The sequence below is a fragment of the Pelobates fuscus genome, chromosome 6, assembly GCF_036172605.1.
Source record: "Pelobates fuscus isolate aPelFus1 chromosome 6, aPelFus1.pri, whole genome shotgun sequence".
NCBI classification, from domain to species: Eukaryota; Metazoa; Chordata; class Amphibia; order Anura; family Pelobatidae; genus Pelobates; species Pelobates fuscus.
In genome coordinates this window covers 290,014,555-290,034,237 of record NC_086322.1, presented here as the reverse complement: position 1 = coordinate 290,034,237, position 19,683 = coordinate 290,014,555, and the positions used below count along the sequence as shown (strand labels likewise).

The window sequence follows — 19,683 nt, the reverse complement described above, 5'->3', positions numbered from 1 at the left end:
CCATCAAGTGGCCCATGCACTTAGGGCCACCTGATTTGTATTTCTAAACAGGGGCCCAGTCGGGAGCAGTGGCCTTTTAACAGCGTGACCAAGCCCCTGTAATTCGACAGGGTGGGAGGAAGTGAGTGCCGGTCACTTCCTCCCAGCTTCATATAAAGGGCCTGCACAGGCAGGAGAAGAGAGTAGGAGACAGAGACCCAGCTCCAGGAAGCTCCACACTCCCATCAGACTCAGCCAGCAGCAGGACCAAAAGGAAGCCAGTCTCCTGCACATAAAAGGTATGTTCACAAGATAGTGGCTAAAAATAGAAAACATTTGACATTTGTGTGTATCTATGTGTGAATTAGTCTGTGTGTGTCAGTGTTTATATATGTGTCAGTGGTTGTATAAGTGTATGTTTTCAATGTGCATGTGTGTGTATATTAGTCTGTGTGTGTCAGTGTTTATTTGTGTGTCAATGGTTGTATAAGTGTACGTTTTTCAGTGTGTATATGTGTGTGTCATTGTGTATCTGTTTTAGTCTGTGATCTGTGTATCTGTGCAGTGTCTATCTCTATGCGTGTGTCAATGTGTCAGTGTATGTTTCTATGTAAATATGTATGTATATATGAATACATCTCAGCAAACACCAACACTGCATACAAAACACACCCAAGGCTGCCATCAGAAATTTTGGGGTCCCTTACACGGCTCAAGATAAGGGCCCCCGAGTCCACCCACAAGGCCCTCTTCACTATACATGCAGCCAGTGGCCTAGGGGTACCTATATATAGGGAGAATTTCTATTTATATGTGCACATTGGTAATGTGAGGTCCTGGCCTACAGCCCCCCTAGGTTAGCCCGGGCCCTGTACAACCATATTGGCTGTACCCCACTGATGATGGCTCTGAACACACTCCATCATTCAAATACTAATACTACAAAACTATGTACACCCACATTTAAAAATACATACAAACACACCAATGCATATAAACGCAAACATTACAAACACACCTCTGTATTGCCAAAATTATATACAAACAACCCATCATTTGAACACCAACACTACACACACAAGTACACCCCTGCATTTAAAAACATTACATACAAAGTAAAAAGGCAAACCTTTGGAAAATGATTTTCCCTCTTACTGGGGGACTGTGCCGGGTACTCCTAGTGGACTGTAGTGGTTATATTGCTTGGTCTAAGTCAGGGGTCCTCAAACTCCGCCCCCCCCAGATGTTGCTGAACTACAACTCCCATGATTCTTTGAATTACATAGATAGCCAGAGAATCATGGGAGTTGTAGTTCAGCAACATCTGGGGGGCCAGAGTTTGAGGACCCCTGGTCTAAGTCTTTCATTTAGAATGTTACAATCCAAATTCCTGTTCATTTGCATTAACGCATATAGCACAAGCATTATTACAGTGACAACTTCACACACGTGTATAAAACATTATATATTTATTTCTATCTAACAAACGTAGCAAACTGGGCAGAAAATGTTGAATATTTACTTTTCCTATTCAAAGGGCATTTTTACCAAAAATTAGAAAAACATACAATGTACAGTGTATTGCTCTCAACAACATATCAGAAAGACAGATCTGTAAAAGTGATCAAATTAATAAAACATCTTCCTATAAAATGGGGTCAATTATTTTCTTAGAAAAATTGTTAATTTGTAGCAATCAGCATATAGTACAAAATAATTTAAGTAAAGTGTTCATTGGGACAATAAATTACAGAAAGTATACTGTTTGTATGTACATGTGCATTTTGCAAAGGCCTCTAAATCTTGGCAGTGACGTATAATGTGCATTTTCTCTTCTAATACCACTACGTGATAAAAAAAGATATTTCATTTATTTTTCCGTGGCAGTGAAAATGAATGGGCATTAAAAGAGCAATCTTAACTCTCACGATGTACAGAAAACTCAAAATAAACGCTACTGTTCGGAGTTTTGGAAAACCCTCCTTGAATGATCCAATAGTCTTTATGTTTCCTCGAATGGTTAGAAGCTAGCTAAAAATTTCGAGATTTGAAAATAAAATCAGAGCAAACAAATTCGGCCAGGGCCTGGGGGGAAACAAATTAGTTTTTCCCAGAGAAATAGACCATCTATATTAACAGGCATTGTTTAGGGGTCACACCTTCAGATTTCTAGGGGACACACTCTAGCGTCGCTCCTAATGTTTCATCTGAGACTGATGAAAGATTAAGTATATCTTGTTTGTGCATTTCCACTGAAATTTGTATTCTTCGAAGAATTCATTGACTTGCTGGAGAATTTTGAACCAAGATCCAACAAATTCCTAGTTTGTCCCATGACCCACAACCTCTATCCAACCACAAGAGCCTAAAAGCAGTATATTTTGGGGGGCAAAAACACCAGCGAAGATTACGGGAAATGCACAAATTAGACACGAGGAACATAAAAAAACAGATGTGTCATGAACTAAAGTAAACTTGAGTTTGTGTTGAATGTATGAGACGCAAAATGAGAACTTTACAGTATGGGCCTTACTAGCTGCCCTTGGAGAAGAAATTAACTATGTCAAATTAGAATACCTAGGTGTGCTTTATCATTAAAAACTTTGTCCAGTAACCAAAGGTTCTAAGTGTGTCTCGAGAATAAAGGCTTATCTCACGGGTATAACCTATCTGCATAAGGCTAACCATTGGACTTGCACTAGTTCAACCTCTGCTCCATTACAAGGTAACTAGGTAATACCTTCTGTTCATTTTGATGAGTTTGTAACTACCTGGATGTACACGGAGCACAGAAAAGTTATTGGGATCATTGTAATTAAAATAGAGGAAGTTGACACCAACCTTGCTGCATGAGCATCGAAAAAAAGTGGTGGTAAATGCTCTGGGCAAGATAATTCATTTGAAGGCATCTACTGTATAATGAGTAGTTGTCCTTTGAATTGTGCAACAGTTTTTTAATAAACCAAATTTTTAAAACAAGAAATGTAGTGGGCTTTTTTTGTATGTGGGTATTTTTTTGTAATGTCTACTAACTCATCACTGGTATTTTTCGATAAAACTAGTTACTCCAGGTAACTATGCTGAATCAGAAATGTTTCTGGAACCTACAAGTTATATTCCATCTGACATTCCAGGCAAGAGGCATCTTCATGTGTCACTACAAGTACATGTCCACGTCGTGTTTTCGGGGCAAACATTGCTTCAACCCTGGAGTTTGGTTGAGGTTGCTGTAGGATAGGTTGGTTGAGGTTGCTGTAGGATAGGTTGGTTGAGGTTGCTGTAGTATAACGCTGAGCAGATAACCAGGAGTACATTTGCAAATGAATTGTAAAAATTATAAAAATGCAACACCCCCAAATATGGAACTACCCTAAACACCTATCATATCCATCCTTTTGTTTATGCAGACGTGACCCAAAATAGTCACATTTTTAACAATCCTGTTTCTGAATGGCTATAATTTTCTGTATTCATATTCCAAACTATAAACTATAAACTCAATGTAATATCTTACAATTCAACTTAACAGCAAAGTGTTCAAAAACTAAAAGGAAAGCAGTGGAACATTTTTTTTTAAAATTATTATTCAACTATACAAAAATATCACTTTTGGTAAAAAGAAAACTATGCTTTGCTGCCCAGTGGAAAGCATTACAATAAAGTTTTGCTCAGTCCAGGCAGTGGGAGAGAAGGTTTTTGGCTTGTTTTAGTTGTCTTTAACTTGGCTATTAATGAATTAGTCCTTTCATTTTATGAGATATTAATTAATAGCCAGAGTGGCAAGTCCATCTTTTTTTTTATTTTATTCACATGACTTCCTGCTTGGTGATAGTTGGCTGTGGGATTGAAGTTGGTTGTTTAGACACAGTAGCGATAGCACCATGTATAATTTTGTACTGTTCAGTTCCGGAACCTGCTGGTGGTGATGGCTGGGGAGTCTCCGGTGTGGCTGTAAAAATATAAAAAAAACAATGGAACATTAACAACACAGTGGCTGTAGTTTGTATCAAATTTATTTTAGATCACAGGAATGGGATTGTGGGGGTACCTGAAGGACATGGTTTTAGGAGCAGACGAGAAGGGGGACTTTGTTGTAGTGCAGTTTCATATAGACCTGGCTTGTGGTCAAATCTACCCTAAACCTTCACTGTACTCAACGACTAATGGATTATAATGGTCTCAACACTTGCTTTTTGGAAGTGGAGGACAAGGGTTGAAGGGAACGTGCAACACAGCTTTATGGGGTTTCTTTTTAAATCATAGAATGACATGTTCAATGGCTCCCTGTTAATCATAGAATGATATGTTCAATGACTCCCCGTCAATCATAGAATGATATGTTCAGTGACTCCTTGTCAATCATAGAACGTGTGCCAGACTGTGCCACGACTGAACTAGATTGTGCTGTCAATTGCTAAATCTCTCTATATATACATTAAAAAAAATGGCGCATCCCGTAAAAAAGGTCAACACAAGTTAAAAAAAAATCCCAATGTTTTATCAAGTCATAGCATAATTTCTCGAAAAATGTTTCTTCCCATTTAATTGCCTTTATTTTTTTTCTCTCCGTGGTTTCCATATTTCGATAATCAGAGCTGTTTTCTGTGTAGTTTGTGAAGAATTTAATCAGCACAGCATCTCAGATAAGGTTGTTTGAGTTGACATTACTAGGTAAGAGGCCTTAACCCCTTCAGCAACTTATTGGTAAGCAATATATTATTATTTTTACTGCTTTTAGACCATCGGTTTGAATCGAAAGCACATCTCCAGTGTAGAGTGATTAGAGGTGAATGGTGTAAATAATAGAAATGTAGGCTAGAGGGTTGTATTGAACCAAGACCCAACAAATTCCTAGTTTGCCCCATGACCCACAGCCCGAATGCCTATATCCAACCACACAAACACACAAACACACACGCACTACATTCCTGTGAGTTTTATTGCTACGGAGTTCTGTGATGCGTGTGTATGTCTGTTTGTCTCACTTTGTGGTTGTTAATGTATGTACATTTGTGTGGCTGTTAATAGATATGTGTGTCAGTGTGTGAGTGTGGCTAGCTATGTAAGTAATTGTGTGTTTGTTTGCTTATGAACAAATGTATGTCACTGTATTCACGCATGTGTAGGTGAGTGTGGCTAGTTACGTATATGTGTGTACGACTTGTTTACACATATTCTCTCACCCACATTTTACATGTGCATATTTACAGGCACACTACACGCACACTCTGTGTAAACTGTTACTGGATGCGTGTGTATGTGTGTTGTGTTATAAAAGCGTATTTGGGGTGAGCACATACCTTCGGCTGGACCTAAGGCGGAAAATAAATTAAATACATTACTTGTTATTTATATTTTTGTCACTTATGCCTGGGACTTGATAATCTCAAAAATAATGTATTAAATTGTCTTCACAACATAATCAAAAGATATCATTACTCGAAGCAGAAAAAACTTTGTCTCATGTCCCCACCAATTTCCGGTAAAATGTGCCAACCAGTTTCTGTCTGCTGTATCTACCATTCCCACCAGCTGTCACTTTCGGCGGCTGATGGGAATACGTGTCTTCTCGTATGATGTGCAATAGGTGCCTACACCATAGGGGATAAGGTCCAGTGAGTTCTAAGAAGGTCTTCCTTAACTCTCCATTTTGTATTCTTGCACATGTGACAAAGAGAAATGATAGGGAAGCTTGGAAGCCAGTTTTTTTGTTTGTTTAATGTTTGGAGTAGGGAAATGTTATTAAAATGAATGGAAGAATATACTCACACATCTGTCCGTTGTGGAGTTGAGAAGGTATGGTGTTGTTGGCTACAATGACATTTGTTGCTAGGTGGTCTTGAACAAGGTGAGGGTGAAGGGGGTGATGTGAGTGGGGGGCTTCGTTTGCAGACCCTAGCATGAGAGATTAAATTGAACATTTATTACCATTAGCACAATATTGCAACTTTAAATCTCTCCAAATTAACATCCATCTATATCGGGGCTACCTGCTTTCTCCTTTAAGATGGGATAGGTGTAAAATACACCCTATACAATAGCATTACTTTTAATGCAACCTTGCACAGTATAAAAATCACTCTACTTTAAATTAACATTCTAGGCTCCATTTTATCTAATTGAAGTTTTTAATGGTTTAACACAGTGTGAGGGTCCTTAGGTGTCTTTAGCTTAGCCCTTCACTTGAGTGTGACTCTGCATTAGCCAAGCCAATCCATATGAGAGAATGGGAGGCAGCAATCGGCTGAGAGTGTTGAGATGAAGCTCATGGACTATCACTGCCACCCTTTGCTGCAGCAGAGAGAGAACCCTCGTTTAGTTTTAAAGAATTTAAAAAACAGTTTAATAGTGAAATGCGGGACATTGTTAGGGGTCTGCAGGCACTACAGACACTTCAGTATAATGAATGATGCATCTAGATAGTCCCTATAAAATAAAGTTCTGGTCATTACCATTTAAAAGCCCTTTTGTGTAACAAATAATTTAACAGCATTCTGCATGATGGTAAAAAGTTGGACTGTACTGATGAAGGTAAATATGACCACATGGAACCATCATTGATCTATATACCCTCTGTCCTTTAGGTCTTTTCTGTTTGTTACACTGACCTCCGAGGAGCATCTCCTGCAGCAAGTTGTCGATTTTGGCCATCCCAAAAAGTTTGACAAATTGGATTTGCTCGATCATCTGCCAGGTGATACTCTGTAGGGTGGGGAGGAGAAGAAGCAGCTCTCCGAACCTTCCCCGGGAATCGTATTGCCTGTCGTTGATGTAATCTTCCAGACTAACTTGGACCTGGTACCTCATCCTCTTGATTTTAGTTGGGTCACTTAGTCCTTTGGCATCTTCACAGAAAGAGTAAGACATATCGCACTAATTAGAAAATACACTTTCAGACTGTCAATGTTGCCAATTTAAATTTTACATGCCACTTTTATTTGAAGAATAAATACCTCAACAAATTTTGCCAAGAATTTTTATTTCTCCAGTAACGAATAGAGTATAATATATTAAATATTTAATTTGAGTAGTGGACACAATTTTTTGTGCTACATTACATCAGGTTAATTTAGCTCCCTGTAGAAGATGATACATACCAGGGTCAAAAAATATTATTGCTTTCAGGCAGGCATATTCGTTGTCATCGATCTGAAGTTCTTGGAACGGAAGGACCAGTTCGTCTAGAATTCGGACTGCTACTCGTCCCACTTCTAGCTCTGGACAGTTCCGCGGCACGACTCGATCATTCCCTGTTGATGCAAAAAAAAAGTTTATGTTGCCGACTTTTGAAGTAGTTTCCAAATTCCATTCCCAACCATTTGCAAACTTGTAAATGAAAATCTAAACAACAATAACACTGTTAAATGTCATCCAAAGTAAAGAAATTATTTGGTATTTGAAATATGGTGAATTTGTTTATCTGGAACTCATGCTGTGGTATGTCTGGAGAGTTTGCAGGCAGTGCAGATGTAACCAAGATTTGACTCCCAAGTGGGGATGTTTGGGTGGAGGGCGACTGCAGTGGAAGGCCATACAATGTTTCAAAATGGTGAATAAATATTAAATGTTTAGTAAATATGTTCTAAGAGGGAGTTCCTTGACCTGGTCACACAGATCCCCCATTCTCCAGCACAAAAAGAGAGGTGGCTCTTCAACATATCCCAAACATCATCTTTAACATCAATTATTTGCTGGCTTATAGGGTTATTTACCAAAGTGACAATTCTAAATGAATTCAAATAAAGTTTCAATTGTAAGGCAAAAGCAGCCAAACTAAAAAATATAACTTGACACACAGCTGACTTAGGGAGTTTTATTTTGACTTTAAAGGGACTCTATAGTCACCAGAACAACTACAGCCCAGTGTAGTGTTTATAGAGTCTATAGCATGCCCCTGCAGGCATTTTTAATGTAAACACTGCCATTTCAGAGAAAAGGCAGTGTTTAAATTGCTGCCTAGTAACCACTTTAGGTGCAGACACTCAGTTGGCCAATAAAGGTGCTTCCTGTACCAGTGCTGCACAGGGCCGTCTTTAACGCGGGGCAAATGGGGCAGCTGCCCCGGGCCCTGTCCCTGCTGGGGGGCCCAAGACAGCTGCTCCGTTTGCCCTCTGCCCGCAAACTATGGTGGCCCATCGGGTGGCCCATGCACTTAGGGCCACCCGGTGGGCCTGTGTCAGCAGGGGCCCGGTCGGGCACTCTGGCGCTTTAACAGCGCGACCGGGCCCTTGCTTTCCGGCAGCCGACTGGGAGGAAGTGACAGCCGCACGTCACTTCCTCCCACAGAAACAGGAGCCGCGCGGGAGGAAGAAGCTGTTCCGGAGGGGGCCAGGCCGGGAGAGCTTAACTCCCAGCCACCCCAGCCAGCCCACTGGACCCCAGGGAAGCCACCCTCCAGGAAAAGGTAAGAAACTGGAGGGTGGTTATCAAATTTTGCATGAGTGTGTGTGTGTGTGTGTGTGTGTCAGTATATATGTATGTGTATGTGTTAGTGTGCCAGTATGTCTGTCAGTGTATCTGTATGACTGTGTGTGTCTGTCAGTGTCTGTGTGGTTCGGTATGTATGTATGTGTGCATGTCTGTCAGTGTATGTGTGTATGTCTGTCAGTGTATGTGTGTCTGTCAGTGTGACAGTATGTCTGTGTGTGTGAGAGAGTCTGTCAGTGTGTGAGTCTGTCAGTGTGTCTGTATGTATGTGTGCCAGAATGTCTGTATGTCTATGTGTGAGTCCGTCAGTGTCTGTGTGGTTCAGTATGTCTTTGTGTATGTGTGTTTCAGTATGGCTGTCTGTGTCAGTACGTCTGTCAGAATGTGTCTCTGTATCTGTATGTTGTCCATTTGTGTTTGTGTGTGTGTGTATCTGTATGTGTCAGTGTTTGTATCTGTATATCTGCATGTGTGTCAGGTTGTGTATCTGTGTGTCTGTATGTGTGTCAGGGTGTGTGTCGGTGTATCTATATGAATTCAGTGTGTGTACCTTTGTATCTGCATGTATGCCAGTGTTTGTATCTGTCTGTGTTTGTGTATCTATATGTAGTCTGTGTGTATCTGTATGTTCTTGTGTGTATCTATATGCGGTCAGTGTGTATCTGCGTGTGTGTGTCAGGTAGTGTATTTGTGCGTATCTATATGTAGTCGGGGGGCCCAAGTAAATGCTTGCCCAGGGTCCAACCAAAATTAAAGACGGCCCTGGTGCTGCACACGGTGCAGCAACTACATTCAGCGTCTCCACACTCTGCATGGAGGCACTGTCTGCTCACCATAGAGATGCATCGATTGAATGCATCTCTATGAGAAGATGCTGATTGGCGCGGCACTGTGTTTTGCCGCGCATGTGCAATAGCCTCCAAATGCTTTTCTATGGAAAAGTGTTGGATTGAGTGAGATAATCGAGATTGTTGATCTAAGCCGTGGAAGCGAGGACAGCCATCGTGAGACCGACGTGGCGAGGGACAAAATGTAAGTTTAAACTCCTTTTGGGGCGCGGGGGAAGTGTTAGGAATACATGTTTGTATTCCTAACATTATAGCGTTTCTTTAAAGTAATATCTGTTAAAAATAATACTTACCATCAGATGTCTTCTGTCTTCTAATTCTTCTGATTTTCAGCCCCCCAAAAAGGCCAAATAAAAATCCATTATCTCACGACGCAACTGTTTAAAATAAAAAAAAAGCCAGTGCAATAATATTAATCCATCTTCACCCATGGAGGGCGCTATGTAACAGCAGGGAAAGCCCTTTTATAGCCTGGGAAACATTCAATATGAGTAGGAGCACTCTGAGTGGTTGGCTAGCAAGTCAACCAATCCTCGCGTTCTGAGAGCCAAGTTTCGAAAGAAGTGATTCTTCTTCTCATTAGGCTATTTTGACCGAAGATGTTAAGTTCCCAAATGAAATGCCAACAATTCATCAATTGAATTAATAATCTCGACAGTGTTATCATTAATTTAAAGCAGTAAACATTTTAGAGGAAAGGAACATAAAAAAATTAAAAAAAATAACAAGATACCCTAGTCTTGAGATGTATTGAGATGTAAAGATATGTTTTACCTAAAAGTAAGATATCCTTGTACATCATCGACCGCTTTGCAGCTCCCAGAAGTAGATGCTCCCCTGCGTGTGCCCGTAACAACGCCACCTGAAAAAAATAATATAATAATAGTGGCTTCTATACAAACCAACTCATCCTAAATCCCTCCTCAAAACCCAGTGCCCACCTAACATTTAAAACAGAATACTTTGATAATTCCCCCCCAAGTCTCCATCGTCTCTTACACGAGACACAAGTAAGCATTGCAGAAATATTTACAAGGACCGTAAATATTATTGTTTTCTGATTGGCTGAAATCCCAAGAGCCCAGTTGGGATGCAGCTTCATTTGCAAAACATTTGTTTTGTATCAGTTTTTCCCACGCCAATGTCTCCACGGTGTCTCCACGAATTTGTTTAATACAGTGCTTAAAACTCTAACTGGATAACATGTAAGTCCCTTTATTATTATTATTGTATTATTTATATAGCGCCATCAGATTCCGTAGCGCTGTACAATGGGTGGACTAACAGACATGTAATTGTAACCAGACAACTGGGCGTACAGGAACAGAGAGGTGGAGGGCGCTGCTCAATGAGCTTACATCCCTTAAAAATTACATACATGTTTAAAGTTATCACCATGTACTTTTTATTAAGGCATCCTTCACCCAATTAAAACCTTGATGGACACGTATTTGCAGAAAAACTGAGCTATCTGTCCCTATTACTGCAGCTCTACACTAAACCAGGAAAACCAAAATTCTGGAAGGGAGTAATATTTTCAAACTTGACTATTGTGTCCTAAACTGTCCAAAAATTGCTGCATTGCACAGTTTAGTATATAGATCTCAATCTATATGGAGCATTGCTATATAATATCAATGTCCTTAAATACCTCTTCTGAATTGGACAAATGGACAGTTGTATAGCTGAAGACAGTCTCAGTCCCAGTATGTCCTAAGTGAGGAATTTTCGGGACTAGGGCATTGGGTGTCAGTGCATTCAATAGGTTAAATACTGAAAAGGGGGAGGGGGGCAAATTGTTCATGGAGATGTCTAAACTCTGTTAAGGATTCTTTCTATATTCTGTTAAACATCACAGGTTATAAAACACACAAAGGTTAACAATTTAAAAGGTTAAGCGCTAAAATCCTTTAACGGCACAAAGCTTAATCATTAGTCCTAAAAAAAAATTATAAGTTTAATTCCATTTCGGGCAGCTATTAATTAACCATTTCTGGGTAACGTTAAAAAAAGAATGAAGGCAAAAGAACAAAAGAAAAATAGCAAAAGTTAAAGAACGAAGAAAATACGAACGAACCAACGAACTAAAGAAAGAGAAATAATTACTGCAATTATCATTTAAAAATGGCAGTAATGTCACACAATCCCCTGTATCAGAGGGTGCCAGGTAAAAAAATTTAGTAATTTTCCAAAACATTCACAAGACCACTGTTTGTCAGGGTGACATGGGTTTTATCTTAGGGAGACATTTGTTTGATAGCACATTTACGGACCTCTTGACCTGCGTCTATATCTCCGAAGATGGTATTACCTTTAAATCTTCCTCCCAATAATTCCTGATTCCTTGAAACCCTTTTAATTAATACAAACCCAACTCTACTACAGAACCCACAGGCCACTCTATTTCTCAAATTTTCAATCGAATTGATATTTCAACCCACCTGATCATCTAAAGGAAGCTCACAGAAGGCTGGGATATATTTAGCCCATTCTACTAAAACCAGGAGTTGCTGTTTCATCGAATCACACACATCTGTAATATTAGCAATCTTCTTCCCTCTTATGTCTGTATTTAACACTGATACCGAGGTCGTTATCTGCACGAAAAAGAATACCGAATGTTTTATTACAACAGATAGGGATACATCACGTCACACGATGCAAGATTATTTTTATACCTGAATAGATGGAGTTTTTATCTAACATTATCTGCGTAGCAGTGACTAAGCACTTTGGTCTAGTAACTATTGAATTAAAAACCAAAGACACACCTGGCCAAATTCTACTAAATGTTCTAACTACCAAAGACACAAGAGAAGAAGACCTCTAAACACAAAAGACAAGTATGTGTAAAATGATTATCACACTATCACGTTCCTACCTGCTGTGACAGTACCTCTGCTTGGATTAGTACATTGATAGAAGGTAAGCTGCTGTCTTCATAGCTCGATCTTCTTGTGCTTATTCTATCTCGTTCATTCTGTACCGCTAAAATGAGAGACGAACACAATGAGTTAAAAGCGTGAAAATGGTTAAAACCATCCTAAAACAAAAGTGAAATACTTTAGGAAGAGTGTCCCAGTCAGGGATGTTAAACGCCCAACTATTTAGGGAAATTTAATCCGGTGCTTTCAACCACTCTTTAAGGGCCACCACAGGTCCAGGGTTTAGAGGTAAACTATTTGTATTCCAATGGGGATATTGGTAATATTTGAACTGTAATGTAGTGCTATTAGAGCACGACAGTAGTAGAAATTAGATACGCAGTTACGAGCTTCCAAGTACAAAGGTTCCATTTTGATTTAGTTGAATAGAACAGAGAGGCTGAAGAGGTGGAGAGGCTGAATATCTTTCCCAAGTCCTCTGCCAATCCTTAGTGGTGGGAAGGAGGACTTGAAATATTTTGACTGGTTATTCTTGCTCCCCAGGCCCGCCTCCAAAGAGCCGTATTGTTTGTTAAATATAGTAGGTAAGAAAACATCATATTAAAATCCTGGAGACTAACAGCTTTGCTGTAATCCCTGTTGATTGTTCTCACGGTCCCTGATTACCGTGGATAAAATTGTTTGCATCCAGGGGCGGACTGACCACTCGGGCAGATCGGTCATGGACAAGGGCCCGAGGGAGTCAGGGGCCAGGCAGGCTGCACAGCCATGATCTGATCTGGGAGGAGTCGAGAGGCACTGTTTGCACCTGCCTATTTTTTTGGTGCTTGCTTTAAAAAACAGATTTTGTTTTCCAGTCCTGTTACCTTAAATAAACATTGAGTTGCTATGCAATCGTAGTTGATCTGGGGTTAGTTGAGGGAATAATATGATTACCAAATAATTTGCAGTCATAAAAAGATAACAACGTGCTCGTCGCCAATCGCTCTACCTAAAGCACAGCACCTTTTTTTTTTTTTTTTTTTATCCTTATTTTTTTTTCGTAAATCTAACTCTGATAACCAGTATGACTAAGCGCCACAAAGACTAGAAAGGAAAAATAGAATTAAAAAAAGAAAAAGAAAAAAAATGTGCAGTCAGCAGAGTTGTAAAGAGAGATTGACTCAAGGTTATGGCGCCGTTATCAGTAAACTTGCTGAGTTCAGGCACTGCGTGCTGTTTTTTTGAATGTTTGTTCAGAATTAGTTGGTCATAGACCTAATGGGAGATTGATTGAATATTAACAGACATCGGTAAGGCATCTACGAAAACATAATTAGCTTCACGCAGGTAATCCTTAACTATCTGTCAAGGCGTCTTGCAGCAGCCTCTTGGCACGTCAAGAGATGTATATGTAGACATTTAGGAACAATTCTAGCTCAAGCACCTACAAATTGGGAATTCTAAACCAGTGAAAGGTTCAGTTCTGAACAAAACTTAGTTTTTTATAGCAAACCCCCATAGACAAGTATTACACCCTCCTGTGACTTCTGCACATACATAATGGGGGGAGCTCCTGTGGTCATGTGCGAGGACTGTCTAGAGGAGTAAGGGACAGGTGTAGGTAAGTATAACTTATCCCTGCACCCCTCAGCCACCGCGCTGCCAGCGGAGAAGTCACTATTGGGTGGTCTTTGCAAATTATGCAAAGACCCCAATAGCGAAAGAGCGTCTATAAGTAGTTTACTACACACGTAAAAATCTCTCTTGTAGACCTAAAAACAAGAATGGAAAGTATATCGGGTAATAACGTAGCAGCTCAATAAGTATTAAATCTGCTGATGGAAAAACTCACATGGTCATGAGCCACTTATAAAAGCTGTCTCAGACTAACAGCATATCAACACAGCATAAGTTCACTCTGGCTCACTCTGGCTCCAAGCTTGTCCCTCCTGTGGTCCTTTATCCTTATTGTCTCAATTATTCCAGGATGCAAGGAATGGTGAAACCAATGGACATAAATTAATAAAAAAAATACAAATATTAAAAAGTCCTCTGGACATTAACTCAACGCGTTTCGGCACGTAGCCTTTCTCAAGAGTTCATTCTTCTTCTTCTTTACTGCTCGTTTAAATGCCGTCTTTTGGCGCTCTTTTCTTCCGTCCGGTTTCCGGTCGCATCACACCGCGTCCCCGGCATATTCGTATTCACGTCGTGACGTAGATCTTAGGGGCGGGACCTACTGTCGCCCGAGATTCAGTCCAAATCCAAAATGGATTTACAAGAGTCCAAATAGGGCAAAATTGTAACATATAGGGGGGCGGAGCCTGACAGCACAACCGACTAGACGCCATTTTCTGAGCTCCGTGCGCTGATTCATAGAATCCAGCTAATATCTCCACCATCCTGGGGAAACTCGACGAAAGAGTGACAAATATTGCCACAGCACGCCACCCTGATTCCGCCGATGCCTTTTTTACATACCCCGGGCAAGAAAATCCAGACCCGCGGCACCAAGGCCTACCGCGCCATCCGGCACACTCCAGCAGTCTTCGGAGGCCCACTAGACCTAGACTGGGACGACCCCGATCCCGACTACCTGAACCTGCTAACGGGCGACATGGGGAGAAAATCCCAAAGACAAACTGCGCCCGCAGCCAAGCCGCAACACGACATCAGCTACATGCTGCAGCAACCGGCATTAGTAAAAACCCCGTTATTACGGGAGCCCTCACCTGCCCGGGAGCACCCCCTCTCACCGGTACGGACAGCTAGCAAGACCACACAGAAAAGCCCTACCGTGTCGGACAAGGGTACTCCTAGCCCGGAAAACGCGGACTCACCGGCGACCAAACGGGAGCTGCAAGAAATGTTAACCGGTCTCCAAAATAACCTCAGAAGGATGTGGGAGGCAGATCTGGAGGCCCTCAAAATGGAGGTACAGTCAGTCCAGGGCCGCACACAAGCCACTGAGCACAATGTGACAGACCTGCAAAAAGGACTTAAAGAATTGAGCGACAGGGTGCAACACATACAGACTCAACAAGCAGAAACGAACAGACACCTGTTAATACTCGACGACAGGAGCAGGAGGAAGAACATAAAGCTAAGGGGAATAGCCGAAAACATACCCCTGGAGGAGCTACCGCACTTCATAAGAAGGTTAGTGGCATCACTACTCCCAGCCAAAGAGGCTAAATACTTCTCATTTGATGGGGCGTACCGAATAGCAAAATCCCCCAAGGCTCCTGCAACCGCGCCGAGAGACACCATCCTCAGGTGCCAAACGATGTCCAACAAATTAGCCCTGTTAGCGGCGATGAAAGGAAAGTCACCATACGGCTTTGAGAACTGTAAAATATCCTTTTTTCAAGATCTCAGTAGAGCCACACTACAGTGGCGCAAAGCCATGCAACCCCTCACACAAGCTCTGCAGAAGGCAGGCCTGACGTACAGATGGGCGACACCGCAAACTATATGGATCACCAAGGGAGAGAAATATTATAAAGCCACAGACCCAGCCGACACTCCTGCGCTCCTAACAGCCCTGGACATACAACCGCAGCAGAGCCCAGTCCAAGGACCACTGGACATGCAGCTCCTCACGGATACTGACTCAGACACATCCACCACTGAACACAGGAGAACTGGAAGACCAAAAACTTGAATAGACCAGCGTACCCTAATAACCCAAGCCGCAGAGACATTCTTGAGAACTCTATTAGCTTAAAGCTACTAAATGTTTAATGTTTTACGTTTTAAGTTCCACACTTTATACTTAATTTCAGACATCCAAAAATACACTCAAATAGGCACCTAATACAACCGACCAACCCCAAGGACACACACACAACGCACACACAAAGCTCAGGACACTCCCCCCCCCTCCCTTACTACCAGACACGCCAGAGAGGGACTGACTGGAAACTAAAGGGACTCACATAGAAGATGACGAATCAATAGCAACCAGCTCACGGACCAGCTCCACCAGAAACACGACTACCAACCCCCTTGCAAAACCACATGGAGCCTCAATACACATACACCTCAACGGCACGTTATCCACTCGATCGCGTGCATAGCGGGGGGTCATACCCACATAGCACCCATATCGATACAACCTGACAGACCACCAAAACCTACAAAAAGTGCAACATACCACGTTGACTGATTATATGCACAATGTTTAACTATGTACCGCCTTAAATGTAACATATGTTTCAAAAGTCTTAAAAACGGTGTATATTTTTGCCTGCAAACCTGCACCAAAAATAAAGAATTATAAAAAAAAAAAAAAAAAAAATTGTAACATATAAATAAAATGCATAATATTAGCATTCTAAAAACAAAATCCTATTTGCATATTACATACTAAATTACACCATATAAAAAACTCAAAATATAAAAGACAAATTTTAAACATATGTGCTGAGGAGAAAAAATGGGACATCAATTAGTATTCATTCTTAACATTTAGAGCCAATCTACATAGAGTAAAATTGAGATCAACCCAGAAATGTAAATATAAAATATATATAAAAAATATATAGTGGGCGGGGCCTGGCTGCTGACTGAACAGGACGCAGGGTGAGGAAGCTCCTCAACCCTAAAGCATATCTACGCCAAAAAAACGATAATCTGCCCCAAAATTTCACCCATCAAGGTCATACCTCGACTTGGAAACACGCAGGCAATACACTGCGGTAAAAACCCGATGGCGAAATACACCCGTGGTGAAGGGGCGCCTTGCGGGAGGCGCGGCTGGTCTCCTGTCCACTACTCGACTTGCAAGCAGCCTTGGTCTCGCTTTCCCCCCCTCTGGGCCGGTGGGGGTCATCCCGGTCCCCACTGGGCCCCACTCTAAGGTCCTCCGAGGTCGTTGTGAGCTGCCCATACGACAAGCAGAATGCCTCGCAGTGGCACCCAAGATGGCGGATGCGCCAGTGACTCAAACATTGGTAAAACATCAAGATGGCCTTACTGACTCACTCGATCGCTTTGAAGCGAGACTGGATGCAGCCTTCGAAAAATTCTGGACCGACCTAACGGAGCAGATGAACCGAGCTCAACCTGCGGTGCCACCATGGGTGAGAAAACAGGCACTACGAGAGAAGAAGCACGAGAGACCCCCCCAAAGGCAACCCGACCGCATCAAAGGCACACCACGCCACCTTACACCTTCCTGGGCCTAGAGCCACCCTGGGAACACCCCGAAGCACAGACCACACATGCAGGAGGGAACAACAAGCCGACACCAACACGGTAAAGCTCCCTGAAAACTCCCGGCTGGGAAACACTTTGACTCAAAGAAGACCCAAGTCTGTGGCAACAAAGTGCAGGCTCTGGAACAGGCCTGGGGCACGGGGAGTACCTCGCTCTCGACAAAAGGCATGGCTCACCGCAATGGATAAATAGTTTTCTCTTGGTAAGTACTCTTATAACCCTTTTCTTCAAATTGTTCCATTAGACTTTCCGCCTGCTGTACGAACTCTTTATTTTCGGTACAGTTCCGGTACAGTCAAGTCAACTGCGAAAGTTGCCATTTTAGACCGTGTCTGCAAAATATTCCAAAGGGACAGATCCTGAGAGCTAGAAGGAACTATACTGAAAATAAAGAGTTCGTACAGCAGGCGGAAAGTCTAATGGAACAATTTGAAGAAAAGGGTTATAAGAGTACTTCCCTAGAGAAAACTTTTAAGGAGGTTGAAAAGATTGAAAGGAAATCACTTTTAAAATACAAAAACAAAAATTTGACTCAGAATAAAGACGAAGAAGTACCCCTGATCTTCGATTTTAGTACCCATAATAAGAATTTGAGGAAAATAATTAATAAAAACTGGCATATTTTAAAAACAGATGATAAGTTGACTGATTTTATTAAAGACAACCCGAAAATTATTTTTAGGGGGGCTAGGAATCTAAAGCAAGTTTTAACTAAAAGTTTTTTAGATGTTGATAAGAAAGATGAAAATAATTTTTTTAAACAACAAAAAGGCTTTTATTATTGTGGGGAGTGTAGAGGTTGCAAATTGAGAAAAGGTAAAAGTTAAAAGTTTTCCCAATTTTTATCGAATACCACTAAAAAAGAATACGAATACGATATTAAATCCTTTATAACATGTAATAGCCTGAATGTGATTTACATGTTAACTTGCACATGTGGATTGCAATATATAGGCAGAACTTCCCGTAGCCTGAAAATTAGAATTAGGGAACACATTTATAACATTAAATCGTCAATTTATGTCACCACAGTGTTTCCAAACATTTTTTAGAACATCATAATAGTGATCCTAGGGATTTAGATTTTGTAGCAATAGAAAAGGTTGACATACATTGGAGAGGGGGGGGATAAAGAAAATGTACTCAATAAAACCGAGATGATGTGGATTTTTAATATGGACACTTTAATGCCACAGGGTTTAAACGCAGATTTTGAGATTACCCCATATCTATAATTCCCTTTTTTTCTCTTAAGTCATATATATATATAGATTTTTTTTACCTCCTTTTTTATATTTTTATATAAATTTCTATATTGTATATTTAATATTAATATTTTGTATCAATTAATATATATATATATATATATTTTATATATATATATATATTTTTTTTTTATATATATTTTATATATATATTTTATATTTACATTTCTGGGTTGATCTCAATTTTACTCTATGTAGATTGGCTCTAAATGTTAAGAATGAATACTAATTGATGTCCCATTTTTTCTCCTCAGCACATGTGTTTAAAATGTGTCTTTTATATTTTGAGTTTTTTTTATTAGTATGTAATATGCATATAGAATTTTGTTTTTAGAATGCTAATATTATGCATTTTATTTATATGTTACAATTTTGCCATATTTGGACTCTTGTAAATCCATTTTGGATTTGGGCTGAATCTCGAGCGACAGTAGGTCCCGCCCCTAAGATCTACGTCACGACGTGAACAACGAAGAGAACGTCGTGACGTCATATGCCGGGGACGCGGTGTGATGCGACCGGAAACCGGAACCAGGAAGTAACTGAGGACGGGCGGAAGAAAAGAGCGCCAAAAGACGGCATTTAAACAAGCAGTAAAGAAGAATGAACTCTTGAGAAAGGCTACGTGCCGAAACGCGTTGAGTTAATGTCCAGAGGACTTTTTAATATTTGTATTTTTTAATTCATTTATGTCCAGCTACCCTTAGTGTGTTAATAAATCTTTTGGTTTCACCATTCCTTGCATCCTGGAATAATTGAGACAATAAGGATAAAGGACCACAGAAGGGACAAGCTTGGAGCCAGAGTGAACTTATGCTGTGTTGATAGTCTGAGCCAGCTTTTATAAGTGGCTCATGACCATGTGAGTTTTTCCATCAGCAGATTTAATACTTATTGAGCTGCTACGTTATTACCCGATATACGTTCCATTCTTGTTTTTAGGTCTACAAGAGAGATTTTTACGTGTGTAATAAGGGTAAAGTGCAATAGAGTGCTCTCACTGTCCACATTTTTGTATATTGTATTATTTTATGTGAATAAGTGACCCACATTGGTGATTGTAGCACCTAAGTTTTA

The 19,683-nt window shown here is 40.7% G+C and overlaps 1 protein-coding gene across 4 annotated transcripts in view; it reads right to left on the bottom strand.

Moving 5' to 3' along the window:
* Positions 1 to 1,431: 1,431 nt before the first annotated feature.
* The window catches only part of HNF4A (hepatocyte nuclear factor 4 alpha), a 138,740-nt gene continuing 120,488 nt past the window's right edge, over positions 1,432 to 19,683 (bottom strand). For 3 of the 4 annotated variants that reach the window (XM_063459423.1, XM_063459424.1, XM_063459421.1), the window contains exons 4-10: positions 12,136 to 12,242; positions 11,696 to 11,851; positions 10,029 to 10,116; positions 7,077 to 7,229; positions 6,588 to 6,824; positions 5,749 to 5,874; positions 1,432 to 3,928 (exon numbers count right to left, since the gene is read on the bottom strand). In XM_063459423.1, the coding sequence (XP_063315493.1) occupies positions 3,786 to 3,928; positions 5,749 to 5,874; positions 6,588 to 6,824; positions 7,077 to 7,229; positions 10,029 to 10,116; positions 11,696 to 11,851; positions 12,136 to 12,242 (1,010 nt within the window). In that variant the 3' untranslated portion in view covers positions 1,432 to 3,785. The remainder of the gene's footprint in view (positions 3,929 to 5,748; positions 5,875 to 6,587; positions 6,825 to 7,076; positions 7,230 to 10,028; positions 10,117 to 11,695; positions 11,852 to 12,135; positions 12,243 to 19,683) is intronic. The other variant, XM_063459422.1, reaches the window with a different exon arrangement.